Source organism: Protomyctophum parallelum, assembly GCF_964188405.1.
Source record: "Protomyctophum parallelum genome assembly, chromosome: 12".
Lineage (NCBI taxonomy): Eukaryota > Metazoa > Chordata > Actinopteri > Myctophiformes > Myctophidae > Protomyctophum > Protomyctophum parallelum.
This window is the reverse complement of record NC_139712.1, coordinates 44,447,986-44,473,163: the sequence shown is the minus strand read 5'-3', so window position 1 is coordinate 44,473,163 and position 25,178 is coordinate 44,447,986. Positions and strand designations below refer to the sequence as shown.

Below are 25,178 nucleotides of genomic sequence, written 5' to 3'. Positions count from 1 at the left end.
CTGGTTTAGGTTTATTTATTTATAGTAGCCCCAGTCTACTTTATTGTATGTCAATACATTATTATAGGCCACAATTGACCATTTTGCAAACTGGTCCGTCATTCACAGTCTTCTACTGCACTCTACTGGCAGTATGGTGCATCTTCATGAATCTTCATCGGCTGAGGCTGTTCTTCCCATCAACACTGCTTTTTTTTAACACTAAAACATGTTGCTAAAATACTTATAGGCCTAGTCTTATTAGAATTACTAAAATTACTAGGTTAGGTTTCTGGTTTAGGTTTATTTTAAGTGGGGAACAAATAACCTTTTTTCATGGTGTGGAACAGAACCTGGGGAACATAGGTACGCTCCCAAAATCAGTTGTCTTCACTTTATAATTTCACAATTAATTTCAATGGCTTTGTTTTGTTGGTCATGATGGGGAAAACAAAAAATGTAACTAAACACAAAAAAGGGGGCACCCGGATTTGAACCGGGGACCTCTTGATCTGCAGTCAAATGCTCTACCACTGAGCTATACCCCCGACACGACAACGGCAGACATTAAACCCTATTTATAAGCGTCAGCCGACCCACGGACATACGTCCAATTATATAATTATTTTATTCATTCGTTTATTTTATTTGGGGGGGGGGGGGGGGTGTAATAAAAGCATATTATTATTAAAACATAACAAAGACGGTATAGTACGATCAATATAATATCATTATTGTATTTTATTTTCTTGTAATATATTGTAAACAGGAAGGTCATACTCGGCTTACGTCACACAGCCGCACCGGAAGTGTAAAACACCGAAAGCGAACTAAGCATCAAACATGGTAGGTTAACGTTTCTATATTTTAACCACAGTTTATTATCATATAAAACATCATTAATAACCATGTTTACATGGGTTTTAGTGCAGGGTATATGTATATATATATATATATCTATATCTTATCTTGTGGTTGTTTTTGGTGCTGTGTGCTGCTCTGTACTCATCGGCACTATAAATGTGATTAGTCACTCGTTAGCCGCGTTGCTAACGCTAATAGACAACAAAGTCTTTATACTTGGTTAAATCCTTAGAACTGTTGTTTACAGAATGATGCGTGTTTACATACGTTTTTACCGGTATAACTTGGATTAATTTATGCTCGTGTCATTCATTCATTCATTCATTCTGTGTTTGTTTGGCAGTTATCTGAGCTGTTGCTAAGCTTCTAGCCTGGTGAATTACATTTCCCAGCATTTCTCATCTTAAATTTTAACTCGACACTGATTTGACAGTGTGGAATGGATACAGCACAACAGATTAGCTAGTTTAAACAACCATTTAAATGATGAATACTTGTTGTGTCAACATCAAATGGATTTGATTCGAACCAGGGGAGTGGGATCTCTTGATCTCTCAGTCAAATGCTCTACCACTGAGCTATAATACCCCCAATGCATGGACATTTAAAGCCCTGAACAAGGAGAAAATAAACCCTATGTTTGGCACCGCTGCTATAGAACGTCTGTCTCCGTTTGTCCAGAGTAGACTAGAGGTAATCTCGCAAACCTCTGGGAAGATCAATGTCAATTTTATTCTGCACACTGCCACAGAAGTATCTATCTATCTATCTATCTATCTATCTATCTATCTATCTATCTATCTATCTATCTATCTATCTATAGGCAAATGGAATACTGACATAAAATGACTGACGCACAACATGATAACTGGCTGGCCACATCTGAGCACCATTCTGTTAAATAGTTTACTATGTCGAGTTGAGCAGGTCCAAATCGCAGGTGGGAGCTGACTGGCCGTAGATGTGGCGCTCAAACTCAGCAATCTATCTCCCAGGGGTCTAGTCCAGGGTTTCTCAACGTTTTTGGCTGGGGAGTGGGACCCCCGAAAATGCTTTGGCCATGTCTCTTGACCCCCTCCCCATCACCAATACAAATTGTCTGCTACAAACAATAACCTTAATAATAGAGAAAATACATCATAAATAAATACTGAAACCAGATAAAATCATTAAGGAAAGTTTACTGTACTTTGTAAACTCTTATGTATTTATTTTTTTAATGATTTGGGGACCCCCCCAAAATAATTTCGGGACCCTCGGCTGCAAGAGGTCGCGACCCCCAGGTTGAGAAACCCTGCTCTAGTCTACTCTATTGCATTGAAAAGAGGATGGACTGAGACTGACACCTCATTGTTGGGCCGATGCCGTCATAATAAGCCACTGCAACCCACTTACTCAGACTAGAGTGCATCCAAATATGAAGGAGACCTCCCTCCCTCCACTGGAATGAGCCAACCTGTGTTCACTTCACAAACATGCTCAATGTAATTTAGTTCTCTGCAACCATGCAGCTGTCAGGATAACTAATGAATTAGTTAGTTGTGAGCTGAGCAGTAAATAATTTACGAGCGGCGGCGGTGGCTCAGGGGTAGAGTGCCTGGATGGTAACCGTAAGGTTGCCAGTTCGAACCCGGGCTCCCCCAGAGTTACTGTCGAAGTGTCCTTGAGCAAGACACTGAACCCCTAATTGCTCCCGATGTGCTAGTTGGTGCCTTGCATGGTTTCCGCTGCCATCGGTGTATGAATGGGTGAATGTAATGCACAATCTCTGTAAAGCGCCTTGGATAAAGGCGCTATATAAATGCACCATTTACCATTTACGAGCGGTATTTAGATTTAACCTTCCTAGGAAATAGAAAGGATTGACTTAAGCTTGAATTTTCTGCATACATTTTTTTTTCTTTTCGTTCTCCTCAGGAATCTCTTGGCGTCAGCTCCCAGCAGAAGGACAGTGTACCAGTGACAGGCTTTGGTCCACATGCTGCTTACGGTGTTCAGGACACGATGCGTAACGGGTGAGCCATACTAGCATCCTGGCTAATTAGTGTGGTTGCTATAGGCCACTGTTTCCTAATCACTGGGTCGGGACCCATTTGTGGGTCGCAGTCACGTTGTCTTTATTTAGTTTTTTTTTCATTCATCATTATTTCAAAAATATTTTCAAAAACTAGAAAAAGTGCCCTTCTGGGCACAGGTCTCCACCAGGATAGGAATGTAGGACATTGCAGCTTGCCTTCATCTGGTGGTTGGATAAAAGGGCAACAAAAGTAAATTATCCACAGATCCGTGCAGTTAGAGGTAAAAACACTTTTCGGCCAGTTATAGCGCCACCTTGAGGCTGAGTTGAAATTGTTCATGTGGCATTTCGTCCTCGGCCTAGTGGGAATGTGCGTGCACAATTTCACGGAAATCACGCGATGTGTTCATGATTTGCAGCATTTAGTTTGAAACTTTGCACTCCTGTGAACTTTGGAAGCCAATCTTAACCAATCAGGATGGAGTCTGAGAAATCTGAAAGACCGGTTTCGTTGAATGGCTCTAGAGAGACTGTGTACCAATTTGCGCAATGTTTGGACAAAATCTGTAGGTGTACTGTGCAAAAACTTGTTTTGCACAAAGCGGCCTCCTGGTGGCGCTATAACAGGCCGTTCTGGAAAGTTTGGGGCAGGGGTTCATCGTTGGCATCCAGGGAGTGTGTGTGCAAAATTTGGCATCGACCGGGTTAACGGTGGCCGAGATTAGCTGCTCACGGACACACACACGGACGGACACACGGACGGACGGACGGACGGACGGACGGAGTGCAAAACATACTCTCCCCCCATGCCTTCGGCCTGGTGGAGACAATAAAAAACATAAAGCTCCATTGGGGGAGACTAATTTGTACAGTCCAGATATGAGACAGTGTAAATGCCAATTGTGATCGTGGCAATAATTGAGACAGCTGTGCTGTTTTATAATGAAAGTAGTTTACTAGTAACCAACGTATCCAACATTGTGGGGAGGGCTAGACAATACATTGAATTCTCCAACATCATAGAAAGTCCTTTGTTAAGGCAACAATATGAAAAATCCAGTGTTTCACATTTTATATTTCAACAGTGCAAGGGGAAGATACGATATGCTAAATCCTTATTGATCCATAGAGGTAAATTAATGTCATAGCAGCAACAGGGGTAAGAATTAAACACAAGAGACGTACAGGTAAGAGAAAGAGAGTCAGAGGGATGATGGTCGTAATGTTTGTAGTCAAATAAAGTACTGTTTAAGCTAGTGCAGGACTTAATTTTTTCTCATGTTGCACTGGTTGCTTGCGCCTACGCACCTGTCTTAGTAGGTGTGCAAAAGGACATTTCTCTTTTGTAGAGACATTTCCAAGAGAAATGAGCAAGAGTCAGGAAAACACTACACTACTAACATCTTAAGTTAAACCAGGACTATTTAAATAGATGGGAATAGATGCATCAAGTAATATGTACACAGCAATGTATGCAATGGGTTTAGAGACCAGGATTACTGCATGTTTTTTTTGTCAGGGTACCTACCCTAGGACACACGGGGAGAACTTCCAAACTCCACACAGAAATGCCTTCTTGCCAACCCACATAGGGTATGGCACTGATGGCGCGCAGTAGAGAACATGCCCACGGACCTTCTAGCTGTGAGGGGACGCCATCGCTACTGACTTCGCCACAGTGCCCCCTTCTGAACTGACATGTGGTGTGTGTGTGTCTGTCCTCCAGGTTCACCAATGTAAAGAATGAACTCCTACCCTCTCACCCCTTGGAGCTGTCAGAGAAGAATGTAAGCATTCTCACTTTTTATGTCTGTCTCATAATCACAAAATCTAACCCTCAGGCCTCAACCCATTTCCAGACGGCAGATTCGTCACACCATGGGAGCCAGACTGCACCCGGAAGTTGGGCAGAATGCACTAGAGTCAATGAGAGCTCAGTGACCAGCTCATGAACATGAGCTACACAAACAATATTTCTGAATGACTGAGATCTTTTGTAAAGTAATCGCTTCTGGCAAAAAACAAAAGACATATAACACATTATTGTCTGCTATGTTGCTTTTCGATGTGTAGAGTGTAATGTTATAGAGGTATCTAAAGAGCAAAAAGTATCGTAAGACTGTCCACCGTTTCCTGTCTGGCAGCCAAATCTCGCGATATCCCCGGGACAGAAACGATACCTGCTGCTGTTTAAATCCTCAAATAAAATGATGTACTGTGCACTCTGTGCACATCGAAAAGCAAGTGATTAGAACACAAACTGTGATATGTCTGCTAGTATATGCCTGAACCGATTATATGACACAGGTCTCAATGCAATGGTTCATAAATAATGTTTGTTATGAGCAGTGTTGTGACTAACGCCCTTACATGCGTTACGTTACATAACGTAATTACTATTTGCAGTAACTTGTAACCTAACGCTTTACATTTCCCCATTCCATAACGGCCTTATAGTTATTGTGCGAGCGTTACCCGCGTTATGGCGTTATGTCAACTTATGTGATCAGTGAAAAGTCTCGCAGTTCCGTGAGTCTATCATACATGCGTCTCTGTGCTGCTGACTGCAGTGCAGAGAGAGAGAGCGCTCTGTGTTGACAGTTTCGTTTGTGCTGCCTCTCATACTAGCCTGAGTCAGCCCACATGGCTTACACCCTAACATGATAAAAGCACGTCGCAGAAGAGGTCATTGATTGGCTAACGTAGGGACAGATTTCAGGGTAAGCCAATCAGAGACAGTCTACAGGGTGGGCGGGCTTACTGCGTTTTGTAAACAGTAACAGATTTATTCACAGACACACGAACCCTTGTAACACATACATAGATACTATACACAGACAGAAATCGCCGGTAGAACGAAAATCATAATACAGTACCACACGCTAAAATGGCAAATGCGGATCATGACAGCGAGATCGGTTGCTTTGGGAGTTGGAAATTTAAACACTATTTTGAGTACTTGCGACCCAAGGACGACAAAAACATTGAGGTGAAATGTAAATTGTGTGGCGGACATAAAACATTGTCCTCAGCCAAAAAAAGCAACGCAAACCTCCTAAAACACCTCAATACAGTCCATGAGGCTACGAGACTTGTGGAAGTTGTGGCCAGGCCCATACCCATAGAAGAAGAATCTGATGGACCAACACCACCAAAAGTTCCAAAACAGACAAAGATTGATTTTAATTCGCCACAGCAGAAGCATGTCACCAAGAGTCATCTTGACAAAATGATTGCAAGGTATGTTGTTGAGGAAATGCTTCCCCTCTCAACCGTGGAGTCTGTTTCTTTCAGAGCACTGGTCAGCAACATACCAGTGAAAGCAGGGCCAATGTGCAGAAAAACTTTTTCAAAATACCTGGACAGTGAATATTCTAAATTCACTATTTTTCTCTTACTGTGCGAAAAGTAAAGTAAAGTAAAGTAAAGTAGTTACTTTCATAATTTACAGGTAAAGTAAAGTAACAAATTACTTTTTTAGATAAGTAACGATAACTATAATTCCTTACTTTTTAAAAGTAACTTCCCCAACACTGGTTATGAGCTGGTCAAGCTTGCTCCATGTACTGCTTTGTATTCATGTATCTTCCGGAACGAGATTTGGCTCCCATGAAAGTGACATGGCGCAGCACTGTCACGTGACCATGTCACTTCATTCTCTAATCTTCCTTGCGCTGCTGGCAATGCTGCCAATGGAGGGCAACGTTGCCAGAATGGTCGCCATCTTGCTACTGTCAGCTTGCTCACTCATAACATTGTGTCTATGATGCATGTGCTTTTTAACCCATTTCGACGAGGACGATTCTACAAATGTCTTCTAAATCCTGACAGTTTTCTGAAGAACCTACAGTATGTTTCTATGTCGGTGGTGCTCAACCATTTTCATGTCGAGGACTCCCAGAATTATCTGTATTTGGCCACGGACCCACCCCCCATCTGAAAATATAGTTCCAGGGACCCCCCAGAAGCAAAGATTTGAGTAAAAAACGTTCTCTCTGAAAGAATATATATTCAAAGATTTTCACGATTTTTCAAAAATAGCAGATCTACAAGCTCGTAGCGAGGCAATATGAGCTTGTAGATCTGCTATTTTTCAATAGCTAAAGCATAACATAATGCTTGAAACACCAAAAGGGGTTCCCGCCCAAAATGGGTTAAATATAACAATAATAACCTGTTAAAGTTTCAACTGATTTCTTTAACGGTTTGGTTTGTTATAAACGTCAGAGATGTAGTTATGATGCTGCATACTTAATGGACTTATAATGGACTTTCATATAAAAATAGCATTAAGCAAGATGAGCATCCTGATTCATAGCCATGCTGATAATGTTGTGAATGTAATAAAACAAACCGTTTGTAAATCCGTCAAGATGTAAGAGTAGTTTTGTTTGAGCAGATCACCAGTTGACTGTTGCGAGATGGCCGCCGGTGAACTGTGCCTTTCTTATATATATATATATACCGGTGTGTGTGTATATATATATATATATATATATATGCTCTCAACCCCCCAATCTAACAATAGTGTTTGGGCAGGGCTTATTCTTGTCTCTCTAAACCAACCAACCAACCAAATGTTGCACACTCATGTAGACAAATCTTACAATAATTTGTATTTTTATTTATTTTTTGTTTTCAGTTTCTGCTCAACCAGGACAAGTTGAATTTTGCCACAGTTCGAAACATCCAGGGTATCCATGCTCCACTCAAGCTACAGATGGAACTCAGGGCAGCCAGACAGGTACGCCTAAATAAATAACCTCAATCAGTGGAATTTAACCTAACCCTAGAACACTAAACTAAACTTTTGTCAATCCATCACTAAAACGGAGTATATTTACCCAATGTAATATATTCCATAAAAATATATTTCTCATCAAAATGTATTTAAGTACAGCAATACATCGCAACTTGAAGTTCTCTTTTGCGTCATGTCCAGGGGGGATGTACTTGCACACACAACAGGAAATGGTCTTCTTAATGTGCCACATGAGGCTACTTACCTAACGACTACACAAGTGAACCCTATCATTCCTGTTCCGGGCTTTTCATAATTGTACGGTTTTACTAAACTACACCTCAAATTTAGCAACTCCCACTGCAAAAGGGGTTATCGACGGGTGAGACAGTGACTTACTCAAGCATATATGAAACACGTTTATTACACTCACACATTGTTTTCAGCCAGTTTCAGCTAGGTAATCGACAGCTCAACTACACCCGTCAACAACAATGTCCATTCTCCTTCTGAACTGCGGCCAGTCCACACATTTGTGCGTGACCACTACTGCCAGAAGATGTCACTCTTACGCCACTTAATACAAAATAAAATAGAAAACATAGCAAGGAAATGTTTATATCAAAAATGGGATAAAACCACACAATAAACGAGAGAAAAACATTTGGTGAAAATATCATTTCAAGTTCACACCGTGTCGCACACGTCTAATGGGGTGCATTTATGACAGTCTCCTCATCTTCACTTCTGCATTTTCCCGTGTGTGTGTGTGTGTGTGTCTGTCTCTAGATCCAGCGTTTGCCATTCTTGCAGAGTTCCAACCTGGCTCTGGACACGCTCCGAGGCACCGACGAGAGCATTGGTTTTGAGGACATCTTCAACGGTGAGTTTGCCATGGTGTAGTGTCGTCTGACTGAGCCACGCCAGACTAATACCAAGGCGTAGATATTACTTGAGAATAACATCACTACGTATATATATATATATTAGTCTGGAACTTCTGGGGGGAAGCTTTAGTTCCAAGGGGCGGTTGCAAACGGATTCCAACATCATAGCAAAAAAGTCTCGCATTGAATAGTGGGCTCTTGATTGGTCACCCACAGCTCTTGAGTGAGCGAAATGCACTGTAATTCCAATTGAGGAGTGCCAGACCCAATCTCCTCAGGGATTTTATTGTTCCTGTGGTAGATTTGTCTGGTTTCCAGGCTATCACCTTTTGGGCCACACTGTTTCATCTGGCACTGCCAACTTGGTGTGTATGTGAGTAGTAGCACTTAGGTGTGCTAAATACTGGGAGCTGATGGTGGGTGCTGTGCCCCACATCGCAGTCAATCTCCCAGAGTTGTAGTCTAGTGCATTGGAAATGGAATAAACTAATCACGTGCGTTCTCTGCCAATACCGTCGATGCCGCTAAACTGAAATAGAAATTGTCGCTTAAAGGTGTTCTTAAAGTCGAAATTAAATGGAAATAACAAATTAAAACAACATTGGTTTGGGGTTCGTGCGTTTTTAAGAGTGGCCGCTTTTCATTTGTCTTTCAGATCCTGCTCTGAGCGAGGCAATGGGAGATCCGCACAGGATGACTGAGTACCAGCTGGGCCTGTTGTGAGAGATTATTAGTCTGCACCATTTTTGTTTTCTATAGAGTTTAGTTCAGGTTCCTTAGTTTAGTTTTCAGTAAATTGTGTCTTATGTTGATTTCCTGTCGGGCAATGGCAGGAATCCTGCTTGCATGCGACACGATGTTCATCTCCACTTACCAACCGTTTAAAGATCTCAGTTATACGGACTCTAGTCGGTTCTTTAGGTCATTCATCTTCTGTGAGACAGACGGCATTCCTTGCTGCACTGTTGGATTCCTTTTTCTTAATTTTTTCTAATAAATTGAATACAAATCCTAATTGTATGGAATATCTGCTGCGTGTACTGTAGCTGCAAGCCCTTGTGATGTGTCAAATTCCTGATGTTCAGTGTTGCGATATCAATATCAGCCTAGCAAATGAACAGCTTGGCTGTCTAAATTTGATTTCAGGGACCCGCCTGAGCGCAGCCTCGAATACATGACTGCGTGGTACACCATTTACCTGAGGGGGCTTTATTATAGCGGCGCTGGCATTACATACAGTATAGGACAAATGCACTTGGAATGGGAAATAGAGGGGGGGGCAATCTAATAGCAACACTCTTGAAAACAAAATATTGCATTGTGAGTTTGAGTATATACAGGCCCCTTTTGTCAATCAATCAAGTCACCTTTAACTCAAGTGGCAGATGGCAAAAATTGTTTTTTATATATTTAAATTATATTACTTATAAATAATCTTTAGGGACATGTCCTGTGATCTACCTGCCTGTGTGATCTACTGGTAGATCGCGATGTACCTTTTGGGCACCCCTGATATAGTGTCTTCTATGGAAGCATGTTGCGCAGCTAAAATAGCCGATCTACAAGCTGTCAATGTGTCTGCAACACATTTCATAATCACTTTCATAATCTTTCACACAGAATTTAGTCACATTTTCACTTGAGATTTTATTTCGCTTTAATCTATGCAAATAATCCTACAGCCTAGATCCCTATAAGGAAATGTAACCATATTCTGAGTAGGGCCAGAATATGCTGCATTACATAACATTCATGTCCTACCTGGGATTCTATCCCAGGTTCTCCACAATCGTGTCATGTCTTTTGAAGTTGGAGCTAATTTGGATTGAGTTTAGTGCAATACCTTCTCTCGGCCACTAAGTGTCCCACTTGACCATAGCAGGGGTGTGCAACCCTCCAGTACGATGGAGAGGGCCACATTGCTGTTGTAGCAAAAATAGCAGATCTACAAGCTGTAGATATGCTATTTTTTCTATATTCTAATTGAAACATTGAATTATTTTTTAATTCCGAAAATGAACTTCTTTATGTAATTTCAAAGGCCTTTAATTATACTCTTGTTGAAGCAATGAGCTACTAATTTAGTCATGTTTGCATGTTGTGGAATTGTAACAGCTGAAACCAATATATCAGTATTCTGACATTAACCTGAGGGCCACATTAAGTGAAGGTGGGGGCCGCCAGTTGCCCATGTATGATCTAATATGTCGATAGATCAGCCTGCCCCTGCACACAGTCACATACCACTGTTATTAATATACTCGGCAGGGGTGCCCACACTTTTTTGACTTGAGAGCTAGGCCTACTTTCAAAATGACCGGCTCAACAAGATCTACCCATGCACCCACAAATATTATACCATTGCTGGAAAATAATGTACCTGAGGAAGGTGGCTTTGGAATAGCGGCACTGTGTTAGGCTACATTTAGGCTATGACGTGGCCGGGTCTGTCTGCATGGTGACATGAAAGAGTCTGAAAATCCTGCTGTTGTTCTATGATGAGGGTCTTGGTGACATGATTAGGCCTTGTTTTTCTGGACACATCACATGGGTGTGTTCTGTAGTGTGAGACACTAGTACTAGCTGTATAGTGGACTTCTAATGTGCCATAGTGTCATAGAGTCTTCCACACTATAACTCTGGGAGAGCCCGGGAACTTCACGGTTGCCATCCGGCCGTTCTCCCTGCCACTCTACCCCTGAGCCACTGACCGTCCACTCACTGACTTCAAGCTCTGCAATTTGAGAAGAAACACTTGTTTCTAAATCATAATTAAACCAGATAGTGTTTTTCGTATTATTGCTGCAAGACAATCAATCACGTTTTCCTCCACACCTAGGCTTTTTAACCTGTCATTTTCTTTGAGCTGCGGTGCACGGGATGCGCATGTGCATGCAATTTAAGTCCTCAGGTCGCACCACCGCACCTTCCGGTAAAAAAAAAGTAACCACACACACGCCAACACGATGCCTGCTAGTGTTTGTTAGTTGTTACAACAAGACGTTTGTTTTAATGAATAACTCGTAATGTAACATTTAATTGACATGGACATCGAGTAGACTAGACTAGACTCAGTATTTTTACCAGGCTGGTGAAAAACAAAAAAAGCTTCTACAAGAATCTGCAGTGGAAACAGAAGTCCTCACTGTCCACTCTGCAGCCTATCAAACTCGGTGAGTGTTTGCAGTTGTTGGCTCATTTAGCTCAGTGGTTTTCAAGCCTATTTATTCTGCATTTGAGGAGCCACGGACCACCATTTGATGACATTTAGCCTCTCAGACCCATTTGAGCCACGGACCACCATTTGATGACATTTAGCCTCTCAGACCCATTTGAGCCACGGACCACCATTTGATGACATTTAGCCTCTCAGACCCATTTGAGCCACGGAGCACCATTTGATGACATTTAGCCTCTCAGACCCATTTGAGCCACGGACCACCATTTGATGACATTTAGCCTCTCAGACCCAAAACTAAAGAATATTTTGTTGAAGTTGGATAAGATTGTGTCCACAACTCCATGCTGTATTGATGTTGGTACCAGTATAGGAGAGACAACAGGCAAAATAACAGGGAAACATTGATCAAAATAAGAATTATTTGTGTGTAGACTTGTTGTAAGAATTTAGGCTAAGTATATGTTTAATAGGGATGCACCATTAATCGGTATAGCATAATCGGAATCGCCCATATCGGCCCTAAAGATCCCATATAGGGCATATACAACAAATATAACAAATATTCTTAAATCTTCTATTATCTATAGAGCATGCAGTAATAGGTTGGAATGCACTACCAAAGTGTATAACCAGTACAAATACAAAATTCATCTTTAAAATCAAGTTAAAAGAACACCTTATGTAAACCATACTGCAGTAACCCTGGGAAAATAATAATTCAAATGTATAATTTCACATTCCAGGTGACTAAAATGTGACTAAAACTAAATGAAAACTTTTCAAAAGACTATGACTAAAACAAAAATCAAACATTGCCGCCAAAAACAACACTGCACAACGAGATCTGTTCCAAGGTCAGTAGGTCATGCTCAACGCAGCAACATTTTTTATTTTTTGTCATAGTCTCTTCAATAGTTTTCATAATCTTTCACACAGAATTTAGTCACATTTTCACTTGAGATTTTATTTCGCTTTAATCTATGCAAATAATCCTACAGCCTGGGCGGCGGTGGCTCAGGGGTAGAGTGCCTGGATGGTAACCGTAAGGTTGCCAGTTCGAACCCGGGCTCCCCCAGAGTTACTGTCGAAGTGTCCTTGAGCAAGACACTGAACCCCTAATTGCTCCCGATGTGCTAGTTGGTGCCTTGCATGGTTTCCGCTGCCATCGGTGTATGAATGGGTGAATGTAATGCACAATCTCTGTAAAGCGCCTTGGATAAAGGCGCTATATAAATGCACCATTTACCATTTACAGCCTAGATCCCTATAAGGAAATGTAACCATATTCTGAGTAGGGCCAGAATATGCTGCATTACATAACATTCATGTCCTACCTGGGATTCAGCAACATTTTTATTTTTATTTTTAGTCATAGTCTCTTCAATAGTTTTCATTTAGTTTTAGTCACATTTTAGTCAGCTGGAATGTTTTAGTGTTAGTCTAGTTTTAGTCGACTAAATATCATACGATTTTAGTCGACTAAATCTATAGTTACTACTAGTTACTTTGTTGTAGAATTTGATTAGGCATATTATTACAAAACATACCAATGTACCACTCCAGCTATATACATTTCGACCATTTGAAAATAGCAGATATACAAGCTCACAATCGACGCAATGTGAGCTATTTTCGAAATATATAGCTTTGTATACATTTTGAACTTGTGAAATGGGACATTCCACACAAATTGAGTACTTTAACTTTTGGTACTTTAAGACATGAAGTAGGCTAGGCCTATATTTTGATACCAATGCTTTTGTATACTTTTACTCAACAAAATGTTCAATTCGAAACTTTTACTTACAAGTAACAGCTTTAGTATTTCTACCGTTGCATTATTGAGACTTGTGAGTATAGTAGGTAGGCCTACCTTTTTTTTCTTCACCATGCACCTACTAAAACAGGTTATCTGGCGCCACCTGCTGGCGGCGGTCGGAACCGAAAGCAACATGCGCGCAGAACAACATCCCGTTTCCTTTCCATTGTTGTTCAGCCTGAGAGAGAGAGAGAGAGAGAGAGACAGAGAGACAGAAGGAGAGGGAGTGGACAAATAATATGACACATGATCTACTTTTTATAAGAAAACGAAACGGTCCCCACTCCCCAACACCCAGGAAGTCAGTCAGCGCACAGAATACAGATCTATAGTTCCCTACACATTAAGCAGCTACTCTTGCATTGACAACAGGATCAGAGCAGAGATCAGATCATGGGTCAGAACATGCAGGCGGCTGGCGACAGGTATTGCTCGTCTCCGGCGGTTGTTGAAGCCTTCAGCGCGAGATACTACAACCAGGCGTGGAACAGCAGGTAGGCTGAGCTGACCACACTCCTTACTGGACAATACTGGACAACTCACCCCGGTGCGTGCCCGTTTTTCCTCCCGGAATTCTCCCCATGTAAGGGGGATAACTTTGTAATATGCTATTGGCTGTATTATTTTTGGAAAATATAAAAAAATACTCCTGTGGAAAGGCTATAGCCTATTATTTTACTTATATTGACCCTATAAACAATTTAGTATTATTTAGTATATGTAAGGTTTTGCCCACTCAAATGGTACCTCGTCAGATAATCCCCACATATCCTACAACAACTTCTGTGAACAGACTTCACTGTAGTAGCTTATCATAAATTATATTTGTACTTTAATAGGCTGTCTGCTGTCATGGAAGTTTATAGTTAGAGAAATTCAAAATCCAGCCGTCTGCTGTCCAGCCTCTCACACCCCTCGAAAGTTCTGGGAGGAAAACAGAAACGGGGTGAGTTGTCTTGTTACCCTTTTAGCTCCTAGTCCTAATGGAACAACAGGTAGGAGGCTGAGCTGACCACACTTCTTTTAGCTCTATAGTACTAATGGAACAACAGGTAAGAGCTGAGCTGACCACACTTCTTTTAGCTCCTATAGTCCTAATGGAACAACAGGTAAGAGCTGAGCTGACCACACTTCTTTTAGCTCTATAGTACTAATGGAACAACAGGTAAGAGCTGAGCTAACCACACTTCTTTTAGCTCCTAGTCCTAATGGAACAACAGGTAAGAGGCTGAGCTGACCACACTTCTTTTATCTTTCAGATTTTATGGGGGCCAGTTTCGAATTGCAGCCGTCTGTAGGTGCCCTTTCAGAGCGGTTTTGAAGGAGTCAAGGGATTCACATGTCTTAATGACTGTTGGTAGGGCGTTCCACATTTTGGTGGCATAGGAGCGAAAATAATTTAGTCCCTTGTTTGTGCCGAATCTGGGTTGTACATGGTTTGTTGAACTCCCTCTGGTGTTGTGGGTGTGGACTTCGTTAACATTAAGGAAGTATCTAGACAGGTACATGGGTATCTTGGTGGTGTATCGAATCTTGTGGACCAAACCCATTGCAAGATGCTGTAGGCTACTCTGTCATCGACCCTAAGCCATCCCAGCCTGTCAAAGTGGGCAGGGGTGAGGTGGGTTCGGGGGGTGAGGCCAAGTAGGAGCTGACCACACTTAGTTTAGCTCTATAGTCCTAATGCCACCAACATGTTGTACGTGGAACGCCCTGCCAACAGTCATTAAGACATGTGAATACCTTGACTCCTTCAAAACCGCTCTCAAAGGGAACCTCGGACGGCTCCCCTTTCCCCCCTCACTGTAGGCTATATATGTTTCTTTCCCCTTTTTACCTCCTTTATGATGAATTCCTGTTCTGTTCTTTGGCTATATAGAAGTGTCTATTTGTACGTCTCTAAATTTTTTGATGAACTGAACATGGTGGACCCTCTTGTAAACAAGTGTGATGCTTTATGGTGTCGTCCACTCACAGTTAACAGTTTCTGTATTGAGTTGTGCTTGAAATGTAGGCTACTGTAATTCTGCAAACTGTTAATAAATATTTCAATCAATCAATGAACCCCTTTATTGTGTGGGAAAGTATAGCTGGGGGCGCACTTGTAAAGATTTGGCTTTTTGGTGACTAGTTTATATTTTGGCGTGGTGTTCGGTATGGGTATAATATAATGTTTAAAAAGAAAAAGCTGTGCAAACGTATCGGGAGCGCCCCCTAGTGGTCTGTTTGCACATACTCAAATATTAGACACTTATATAGGTATGGTTGAAAACCAAAATAACTAATAAAAGAATGGATTATGTTACTATTGGGTGTGCTAAATAACATACTAAAAATTTAGGTAGACTAAATCTACAGTTGATTTAGTCACTAAAATATGTTTTGGCGGGCGGGCCTTGATGCCGTCGTAATGACTGTTTTTCTCACTTGCTGAAAATAGCCGATCTACAAGCCCAGATGAGCTTGTAGATCATCTATTTTCAGCATGCAACTAATTGTAAAATGACTTATAGTTGATCTCTTGTCCACTAGTCCCTTCCTAACAGTCTGGTTTTTATTTGTTGACGAAATTGTTATATAAGGAGGTATAATTTTTTCAAAAACGTTTACAGTATTTGTTAAAATGTTGTTTTTATGTGGGCACACCCACCAGTTCATTAAGTATGCCTGGTTTGCCTGGTGGGTGGTGATGGGTGGAGAGGGGCTTATGTCACTATATTACTGTTTATTTCATTGGCCCGTTTGACTGTCAAGGGTTCAGCCTCCAGGAAGGAACCCTAAATACAAAGTTTAGGATACAATTGACATAAAAACGACTCCAGGGTGTCTAATGAAGTAGTCACCTCATAGACACATACAGTAGACTCCAGGGTGTCTAATGAAGTACTGTCACCTCATAGACACATACAGTAGACTCCAGGGTGTCTAATGAAGTACTGTCACCTCATAGACACATACAGTAGACTCCAGGTTGTCTAATGAAGTACTGTCACCTCATAGACACATACAGTAGACTCCAGGTTGACTAATGGAATACTGTCACCTCATAGACACATACAGTAGACTCCAGGGTGTCTAATGAAGTACTGTCACCTCATAGACACATACAGTAGACTCCAGGGTGTCTAATGAAGTACTGTCACCTCATAGACACATACAGTAGACTCCAGGGTGTCTAATGAAGTACTGTCACCTCATAGACACATACAGTAGACTCCAGGATGTCTAATGAAGTACTGTCACCTCATAGACACATACAGTAGACTCCAGGGTGTCTAATGAAGTACTGTCACCTCATAGACACATACAGTAGACTCCAGGGTGTCTAATGAAGTACTGTCACCTCATAGACACATACAGTAGACTCCAGGGTGTCTAATGAAGTACTGTCACCTCATAGACACATACAGTAGACTCCAGGATGTCTATTGAAGTACTGTCACCTCATAGACACATACAGTAGACTCCAGGGTGTCTAATGAAGTACTGTCACCTCATAGACACATACAGTAGACTCCAGGGTGTCTAATGAAGTACTGTCACCTCATAGACACATACAGTAGACTCCAGGGTGTCTAATGAAGTACTGTCACCTCATAGACACATACAGTAGACTCCAGGGTGTCTAATGAAGTACTTTCACCTCATAGACACATACAGTAGACTCCAGGGTGTCTAATGAAGTACTGTCACCTCATAGACACATACAGTAGACTCCAGGATGTCTAATGAAGTACTGTCACCTCATAGACACATACAGTAGACTCCAGGGTGTCTAATGAAGTACTGTCACCTCATAGACACATACAGTAGACTCCAGGGTGTCTAATGAAGTACTGTCACCTCATAGACACATACAGTAGACTCCAGGGTGTCTAATGAAGTACTGTCACCTCATAGACACATACAGTAGACTCCAGGGTGTCTAATGAAGTACTGTCACCTCATAGACACATACAGTAGACTCCAGGGTGTCTAATGAAGTACTGTCACCTCATAGACACATACAGTAGACTCCAGGGTGTCTAATGAAGTACTGTCACCTCATAGACACATACAGTAGACTCCAGGGTGTCTAATGAAGTACTGTCACCTATTTGACACAGGAAAAACTGGAAAAATACAAAAATTGTGGCACTCCATCTTTAAACCAACAGGTCGCTGGTCCTGCCCGACGTGGGCGTCCACAGCTCCCTGCAGACGTACTCCGACGCGGACTCCGACACCCGCCTCCAGCTCTACCTGGACCGCGTGACGGACAGCGCGTACCGCCGGGGGAGCGCCGGCGCCGCCCTGCTGGACGCCAGCGGCGTGCCCGGGTTCGTCAAGGACGTGGGCGAAAAGCTGGCTCCGTTCACCTCCATCCCCAACACGGTGGGCCTGGGGGCGCTCATCATCTCCATGATGCTACAGGTCAGTGACGCAGTGTTGTTTTCCTCGACTAAAACTAAGGGCCGATTCATACTCCTATTTTAGAGCCGAATAAAAGTCGGTTCGGCTCTGTAGAGCCTACAATGTGACGTCATTTGGCTCTGTAGAGCCTACAATGTGACGTCATTTGGCTCTGTAGAGCCTACAATGTGACGTCATTTGGCTCTGTAGAGCCTACAATGTGACGTCATTTGGCTCTGTAGAGCCTACAATGTGACGTCATTTGGCTCTGTAGAGCATACAATGTGACGTCATTTGGCTCTGTAGAGCCTACAATATGACGTCATTTGGCTCTGTAGAGCCTACAATGTGACGTCATTTGAGGTTCGGGGGAGGGGGGCGGGTACCGTCCTAAAGTCAGCTCTTCGGTGCTACTGAAAACTTCTGACGAGCCCAAATCATTTCGGCACTACAGCGCCGAAACAGCGGTAAAATAGGAGTATGAATCGGACCTAAGAACACTACCTTTTCTTCACTGACAAAGACTAAATAGAAACTAAATGAAAACTACGCTACGATGACTAAGACTAAGACGACTACCTTTTCTTCACTGACAAAGACTAAATAGAAACTAAATGAAAACTAAGCTACGATGACTAAGACTGAATATACTGACAATATATAAAAACTAGACTAAAATGTTAGGAAGGGACTAGTGGACAAGAGATCCAGTATAAGTAATTTTACACTTGGTTGCATGCTGAAATTAGCCGATCTACAAGCTTGTACATCGGCTATTTCCAGCAAGTGTAAAAACAGATGGAATCAAGGCCAGCCCAAATACAGTTTAGTAGACATTTAGTCGACTAAAACTAGGCTAACACTAAAATATTCCAGGTTATAATCGGAGGTAAGGCGTCGGAGCAGAGAGACATTACCAGTACTGTACTGTACTGTACTGTACTGTACTGTACTGTACTGTACTGTACTGTACTGTACTGTACTGTACTGTACTGTACTGTACTGTGTCCATGTTGCAGATCATAATGGGAAGTAAGGCGTCGGACTCGGAGACATGTACTGTACTGTACTGTACTGTACTGTACTGTACTGTACTGTACTGTACTGTACTGTACTGTACTGTACTGTACTGTACTGTACTGTACTGTGTCCATGTTGCAGATCATAATGGGAGGTAAGGTGTCGGACTCGGAGACATGTACTGTACTGTACTGTACTGTACTGTACTGTACTGTACTGTACTGTACTGTACTGTACTGTACTGTACTGTACTGTACTGTACTGTACTGTACTGTACTGTGTCCATGTTGCAGATCATAATGGGAGGTAAGGTGTCGGACTCGGAGACATGTACTGTACTGTACTGTACTGTACTGTACTGTACTGTACTGTACTGTACTGTACTGTACTGTACTGTACTGTACTGTACTGTGTCCATGTTGCAGATCATAATGGGAGGTAAGGTGTCGGACTCGGAGACATGTACTGTACTGTACTGTACTGTACTGTACTGTACTGTACTGTACTGTACTGTACTGTACTGTACTGTACTGTACTGTACTGTACTGTACTGTGTCCATGTTGCAGATCATAATGGGAGGTAAGGCGGGCCAGGCGGAGCAGGGAGACATCACCAGTATGTACTGTACTGTACTGTACTGTACTGTACTGTACTGTACTGTACTGTACTGTACTGTACTGTACTGTACTGTACTGTGTCCATGTTGCAGATCATAATGGGAGGTAAGGCGGGCCAGGCGGAGCAGGGAGACATCACCAGTATGTACTGTACTGTACTGTACTGTGTCCATGTACTGTACTGTACTGTACTGTACTGTGTCCATGTTGCAGATCATAATGGGAGGTAAGGCGTCAGACTCGGAGACATGTACTGTACTGTACTGTACTGTACTGTACTGTACTGTACTGTACTGTACTGTACTGTACTGTACTGTACTGTACTGTACTGTACTGTACTGTGTCCATGTTGCAGATCATAATGGGAGGTAAGGCGGGGGAGGCGGGGCATGGTGACATCACCAGTCTGTACTGTACTGTACTGTACTGTACTGTACTGTACTGTACTGTACTGTACTGTACTGTACTGTACTGTACTGTGTCCATGTTGCAGATCATAATGGGAGGTAAGGCGGGGGAGGCGGGGCATGGTGACATCACCAGCGCGCTGCAGGGCGTGCTGAACGATGAGAAGTCCACGGCGGTGCGCGTCACCATGAAGCACTACCTGAAGAAACACCAGATCTACCTCCACAACGCACAGACGCTGGAGGAGGAGGCGAAGGACACCGCCAAGGAGCTCAGCAGAGAGCTGAGCGCACTCCAGGTCACAATAGGTTTTCATCATAGTTGTCTCCACCAGGCCGAAGGCATGTGGGGAGAGTATGTTTTGCACTACGTCCGTCTGTCCGTCTGTGTGTGTGTGTGTGTGTGTGTGTGTCCGTCCGTGAGCAGCTAATCTCGGCCACCGTTAACCCGGTCGATGCCAAATTTTGCACACACACTCCCTGGATGCCAACGATGAACCTCTGCCCCAAACTTTCCAGAACGGCCTGTTATAGCGCCACCAGGAGGCCGCTTTGTGCAAAACAAGTTTTTGCACAGTACACCTACAGATTTTGTCCAAACATCACGCAAATTGGTACACAGTCTCTCTAGAGCCATTCAACGAAACCGGTCTTTCAGATTTCTCAGACTCCATCCTGATTGGTTAAGATTGGCTTCCAAATTTCACAGGAGTGCTCAGTTTCAAACAAAATGCTGCAAATCATGAACACATCGCGTGATTTCCGTGAAATTGTGCACCCACATTCCCACTAGGCCGAGGACGAAATGCCACATGAACAATTTCAACTCAGCCTCAAGGTGGCGCTATAACTGGCCGGAAAGTGTTTTTACCTCTAACTGCACGGATCTGTGGATAACTTTGTATGCCAACTCCCTAGAGGCCAAGGAAAAACCTTTGCCTGGAATTTTTCACATCTGCTCTTTATAGCGCCACCAGGAGGCCGACATATGTAAAACACATTTTCTATTATTACTCCTTCAGATTTTATCCAAATTTCACGCAAATCGGTATACACTATCTCCATAGTCATGTGATCAACACGGAGCGGCACCATTTCCCATCTTCCATCCTGATTGGCTAAGATTGGCTTCCAAAGCTCACACGATTCGTCCATTTCGAAAAAAGCCCACAAATCACAAACACAGTGTGCAATCTCCGTTAAATTAGACACGCACTTTTTCACTAGGCCGAGGACGACATGCCACAATTTATTCCTCAAAATCAGCCTCACGGTGGCGCTATAACAGGCCAATTCCTGTTTTTAGCTATAACTGCATCGATCTGTATACAACTTATGTATGCACACATGGAAAAACATTGTACCTGCATCCCTCCAACACGAACCTCCGGCCCAAATCTTCCTCAACAGCCTGTTATAGCGCCACCATGAGGCCGCAACCTGACCTGCCCTGGTGGAGACCTGTGCCGATTGGCACTTTGTCTAGTTTAGTTTAGTTTTTTAGTTCGTTTTGACATTTCGGGCTGTATTTCAGATTTCTAAACATGATGTCTTCTACATCCTGACAGTTTTCTGAAAAAGCTATGTTTCTATGTCAGTCGTTCTTCGATTTTTCAAAAATGGCAGACCTACAAGCTCGTAGCGCGCCACTCGGTGGCGCGCTATGAGCTTGTAGATCTGCTATTTTTCAATAGCTAAAGCATAACATGATGCTAACACCAAAAGGGGTTCCCGCCCAGAATGGGTTAAAACTATTCAAGAGACTATGGGCTGTATTTTGCGTGTCTTAAGTACCAGGTCTTATTCCCTAACTTGAGTAAACTAAAGACCTGGAGGCGTGATCAATGGTCTTTGGCCACTCAGAATAGCCAAATGGCATTGATCACGCCTCCAGGTCTTTAGTTTACTCAAGTTAAGTAATAAGACCTGGTACTTAAGACACGCAAAATACAGCCCACTGTTTTCTAAATTCAGGTACTTTTAATTAGATTTTAATCATTTATTATTAGTTTATCAGGTGTTTTAAACATTATGTTATAATTTAGCTATTGAAAAATAGCAGATCTACGAGCTTGTAGGTCTGCTATTTTTGGAAAAATTGTTAAAATGTTTTGTTTTTTGTTTTTTTTAGAATCGACCTCAGTCCAAATTGGGTTAACTACTACTGACCGTGTCCCTGTAGGATGCCATGATGCAGGCGGGCCAGATGAGGACTCCCTACGTGAAGCAGTGGGTGAACGGAGGAGCATTCCACGTTCTGCTCTTGGCTCACATGGCCAACATCAACCACACCGCGTGCCAAACGTTCTGCGCCAAACAGAAGCTCCTCCCCCTCCCCCCCGCCGACTGCGTCCGCGACTGCTCCAGACAGCGGCGGACGGACGCCCGCGGCGCCCTGGACTTCTACGTGGGCGAACTGCCCGGCGTGCTGGAGCGCTACGAGGCCTACAAGGTCGACACCACGGAGTTCGACGAGTGGGGCAACCCGGGGCCCGACTGGGAGAGCAAGAGGTGAATGCATGAATTAAGCAATATTTCACGAGAGGGAACGTGATTATTGCCACGACAGGGATGCAGTCAGGAACGACCTCGAGTGTAATATTGCAATTCTACAACAGTTACCCTTAAAACTACTGTGTAGTCACTACGACCACATATGTCCCAAGAAACTAGCTAGCCTAGCCACCCAGTTTGCTAGCGCTCTGGGAGAACAGAGCGGCTGAATTCTTTGTTTTTATTAGGTGGTGAACGCTGCTGGTTTAATCAACGGCTAGAAACCGTTTCAACCAATCAGAATGCTTCCTCTTAACGACCTGTTGTAGAATTAATAGTTTATTTCGATCTTTCAGAGGGAGACATTACACAAAAACAGTTTTCTTTTTCTTTTTAGGTGATGGAAAAGGCATAGGCAGAAGCTTAAAGCTTATTAGTGCCTATCCTTATCTCAATGTATTCCAACATACTATTGAAGATATGCATAACAATCAACATATAAACAAAACAAACAAATGACATTTATAGAAGAAGAAAATAAAAATTAAACAAAAAAAAAAAAAAAACAGAAAACAGACAACGAGAAACAAGGAGGAAAAAAGACAAAAACAGACAAAGCTAGAATGTTATACTTTAGTCCAACACTACATAGCATAACATGGCTCAGCTCCCCACTCATTCCAGGTTATAATTATACAATGATTCCTGTTTGAGCCTCTTTTTAAATTGTTTTAGGTTGTTGCTTTGCTTTATAGGCTCAGACAAGCTGTTCCACAGCTTAACTCCATGAACAGAAACACACTTCAAGGTAGTTCCAACACTTATTTGTTTAAAGTTTAGTTCAGCAGTGTTGTTTTCGTCGACTAAAACAAAGACGAAAAATGTTCGTCGACTACCTATTTTCACTGACAAAAACAAATGGAAACTAAGCTACGGTGACTAAAAGACTAAATATACTGACAATTTCGTCGACAAATAAAAACTAGACTAAAATGTTAGGAAGGGACTAGTGGACAAGAGATCCAGTATAAGTCATTTTACACTTGGTTGTATGCTGAAAATAGCAGATCTACAAGATCTACAGTGCTTGTAGATCTGCTATTTTCAGCAAGTGTAAAATCAGTCCTTACAACGGCATCAAGGCCCGCCAAAATACGTTTTAGTCGACTAAATCAGCTGTAGATTTAGTCGACTAAAATCTTATGATATTTAGTCGACTAAAACTAGACTAACACTAAGACATTCCTGGTGACTAAAATGTGACTAAAACTAAAGGAAAACTATTCAAAAGCCTATGACTAAAACTAAAATCAAAAATTGCTGCCAAAAACAACACTGTGCTCTCAGTTCATACCTCCCATCCCCCTCCTCCAGGTGCTGCATACAGGACTTGGAGACGGGCCGGGATCTGGTGTGGAAGTGCAGCCACATCGGCTGCCAGGAGAACGCCGTGCGCTACCGCCGCTCCTACGTGGCCCGCGTGTTCGCAGGCCCGGCCGTCGCCCAGCTGAAGACGTACTTCGCCAAGCTGGGGTCCAACCTGGACGGGCTGATGACGCGGCCGGGGGCCACGCTGGTCCCCCCGGGTCGTCTCTACCGGGACCTGACCCGGATGAACTACGAGACGGGATGGTCCAGGCAGCCGAGCAGAGGTCCGACGACCACGACGACCGCCACCGCCACCCGGAGCCCGCGCAAGGCCGTCGTACGGGCTCGGGCGCCGACGACGTTGCAGCCCGGTTTGTTTTGTCCTTTAGTTCTCCTTCTTCTCCTCAGCTCCCAGGTCTGATCAGCAAAGAGACGCTTTGCTACTGGAACTACATTTATTTAACCCATTTTGACCTGAGATCAGATTCTGTAAAAATGTCTGTTCGAAAATGACAGTTTTCTTCTGAAAAAGCTATGTTTCTATGTCAGTCAGTCTTCGATAAAAAAAAAAAAGGCAGACCTACACGCTCGTAGCGCGCCACTCGGTGGCGCGCTATGAGCTTGTAGATCTGCTATTTTTCAATAGCTAAAGCATAACCTAATGCTAACACCAAAAGTAGCAGAGAGTGTACAAATGGAACCAAATAGGTTCCATTTGTACACTCTCAGAGTTAAATTAACATTGATTTTACAATATAAATTGGGGGTCCCAGAGATAGAAATGCCATTAAATAGGGGTCCACTAACGCATGTCAAACTGGGGGGTCCTTGAAATGAAATGGGTTGAGAATCACTGCTAGAGCCGTAAAGATCTTCTCTTATGGGGGGGTCCATGGCATATCTTTTCAAATGGGGGTCCGTGGGCTAATTAGTGTCAATTTGGGGGTCCTTGACATGAAAAGGTTTGGGAACCACTGCCCTATACGTACTCTATGCTGCCTCCCTCTGGCCAGCCGGGGCGCCTGATGGAGGGGAAAGGAACTGGTCTCTATACTGCCTCCCCCTGGCCAGCTGGGGCGCCTGAAGGAGGAGGAAAGGAACTGGTCTCTATACTGCCTCCCCCTGGCCAGCCGGGGCACCTGATGGAGGGGAAAGGAACTGGTCTCTATACTGCCTCCCCCTGGCCAGCCGGGGCGCCTGATGGAGGGGAAAGGAACTGGTTGGAATAACGTGTTCCATCCACGCGCTACAGTAAGTCCAACTGGGGAAACTCCCCCCCCACCCCGCCCCTGTCAGGTGAAAAGAAGCGGCTTGCACTCCTCATCCATAGAAGGAAGCATGAGGTCAGTCCGTTGCTCTCCCCAGGTTGGCAGAGGGATCGCTTGGATCCCA

At 43.1% G+C, this 25,178-nt stretch overlaps 2 protein-coding genes across 3 annotated transcripts in view; both read left to right on the top strand.

Moving 5' to 3' along the window:
- The window catches only part of pomp (proteasome maturation protein), a 102,972-nt gene extending 93,502 nt beyond the window's left edge, over positions 1–9,470 (top strand). Inside the window, exons 1-6 of one of the 2 annotated variants that reach the window (XM_083777932.1) lie at positions 771–825; positions 2,761–2,858; positions 4,587–4,647; positions 7,503–7,604; positions 8,391–8,484; positions 9,144–9,470. In XM_083777932.1, the coding sequence (XP_083634058.1) occupies positions 823–825; positions 2,761–2,858; positions 4,587–4,647; positions 7,503–7,604; positions 8,391–8,484; positions 9,144–9,211 (426 nt within the window). In that variant the 5' untranslated portion in view covers positions 771–822 and the 3' untranslated portion in view covers positions 9,212–9,470. Of the gene's footprint in view, positions 1–770; positions 826–2,759; positions 2,859–4,586; positions 4,648–7,502; positions 7,605–8,390; positions 8,485–9,143 lie in introns of those variants that run through there. The other variant, XM_083777931.1, reaches the window with a different exon arrangement.
- A 4,413-nt stretch (positions 9,471–13,883) lies between these two features.
- Positions 13,884–24,225, top strand: LOC310868019 (uncharacterized protein). Its single transcript, XM_083778224.1, has 5 exons — positions 13,884–13,982; positions 17,646–17,901; positions 20,012–20,224; positions 22,108–22,436; positions 23,793–24,225. The coding sequence occupies exons 1-5, from the start codon at positions 13,894–13,896 to the stop codon at positions 24,205–24,207; spliced, it is 1,302 nt and encodes a 433-aa protein (XP_083634350.1). The 5' UTR covers positions 13,884–13,893; the 3' UTR covers positions 24,208–24,225.
- Positions 24,226–25,178: the final 953 nt, after the last annotated feature.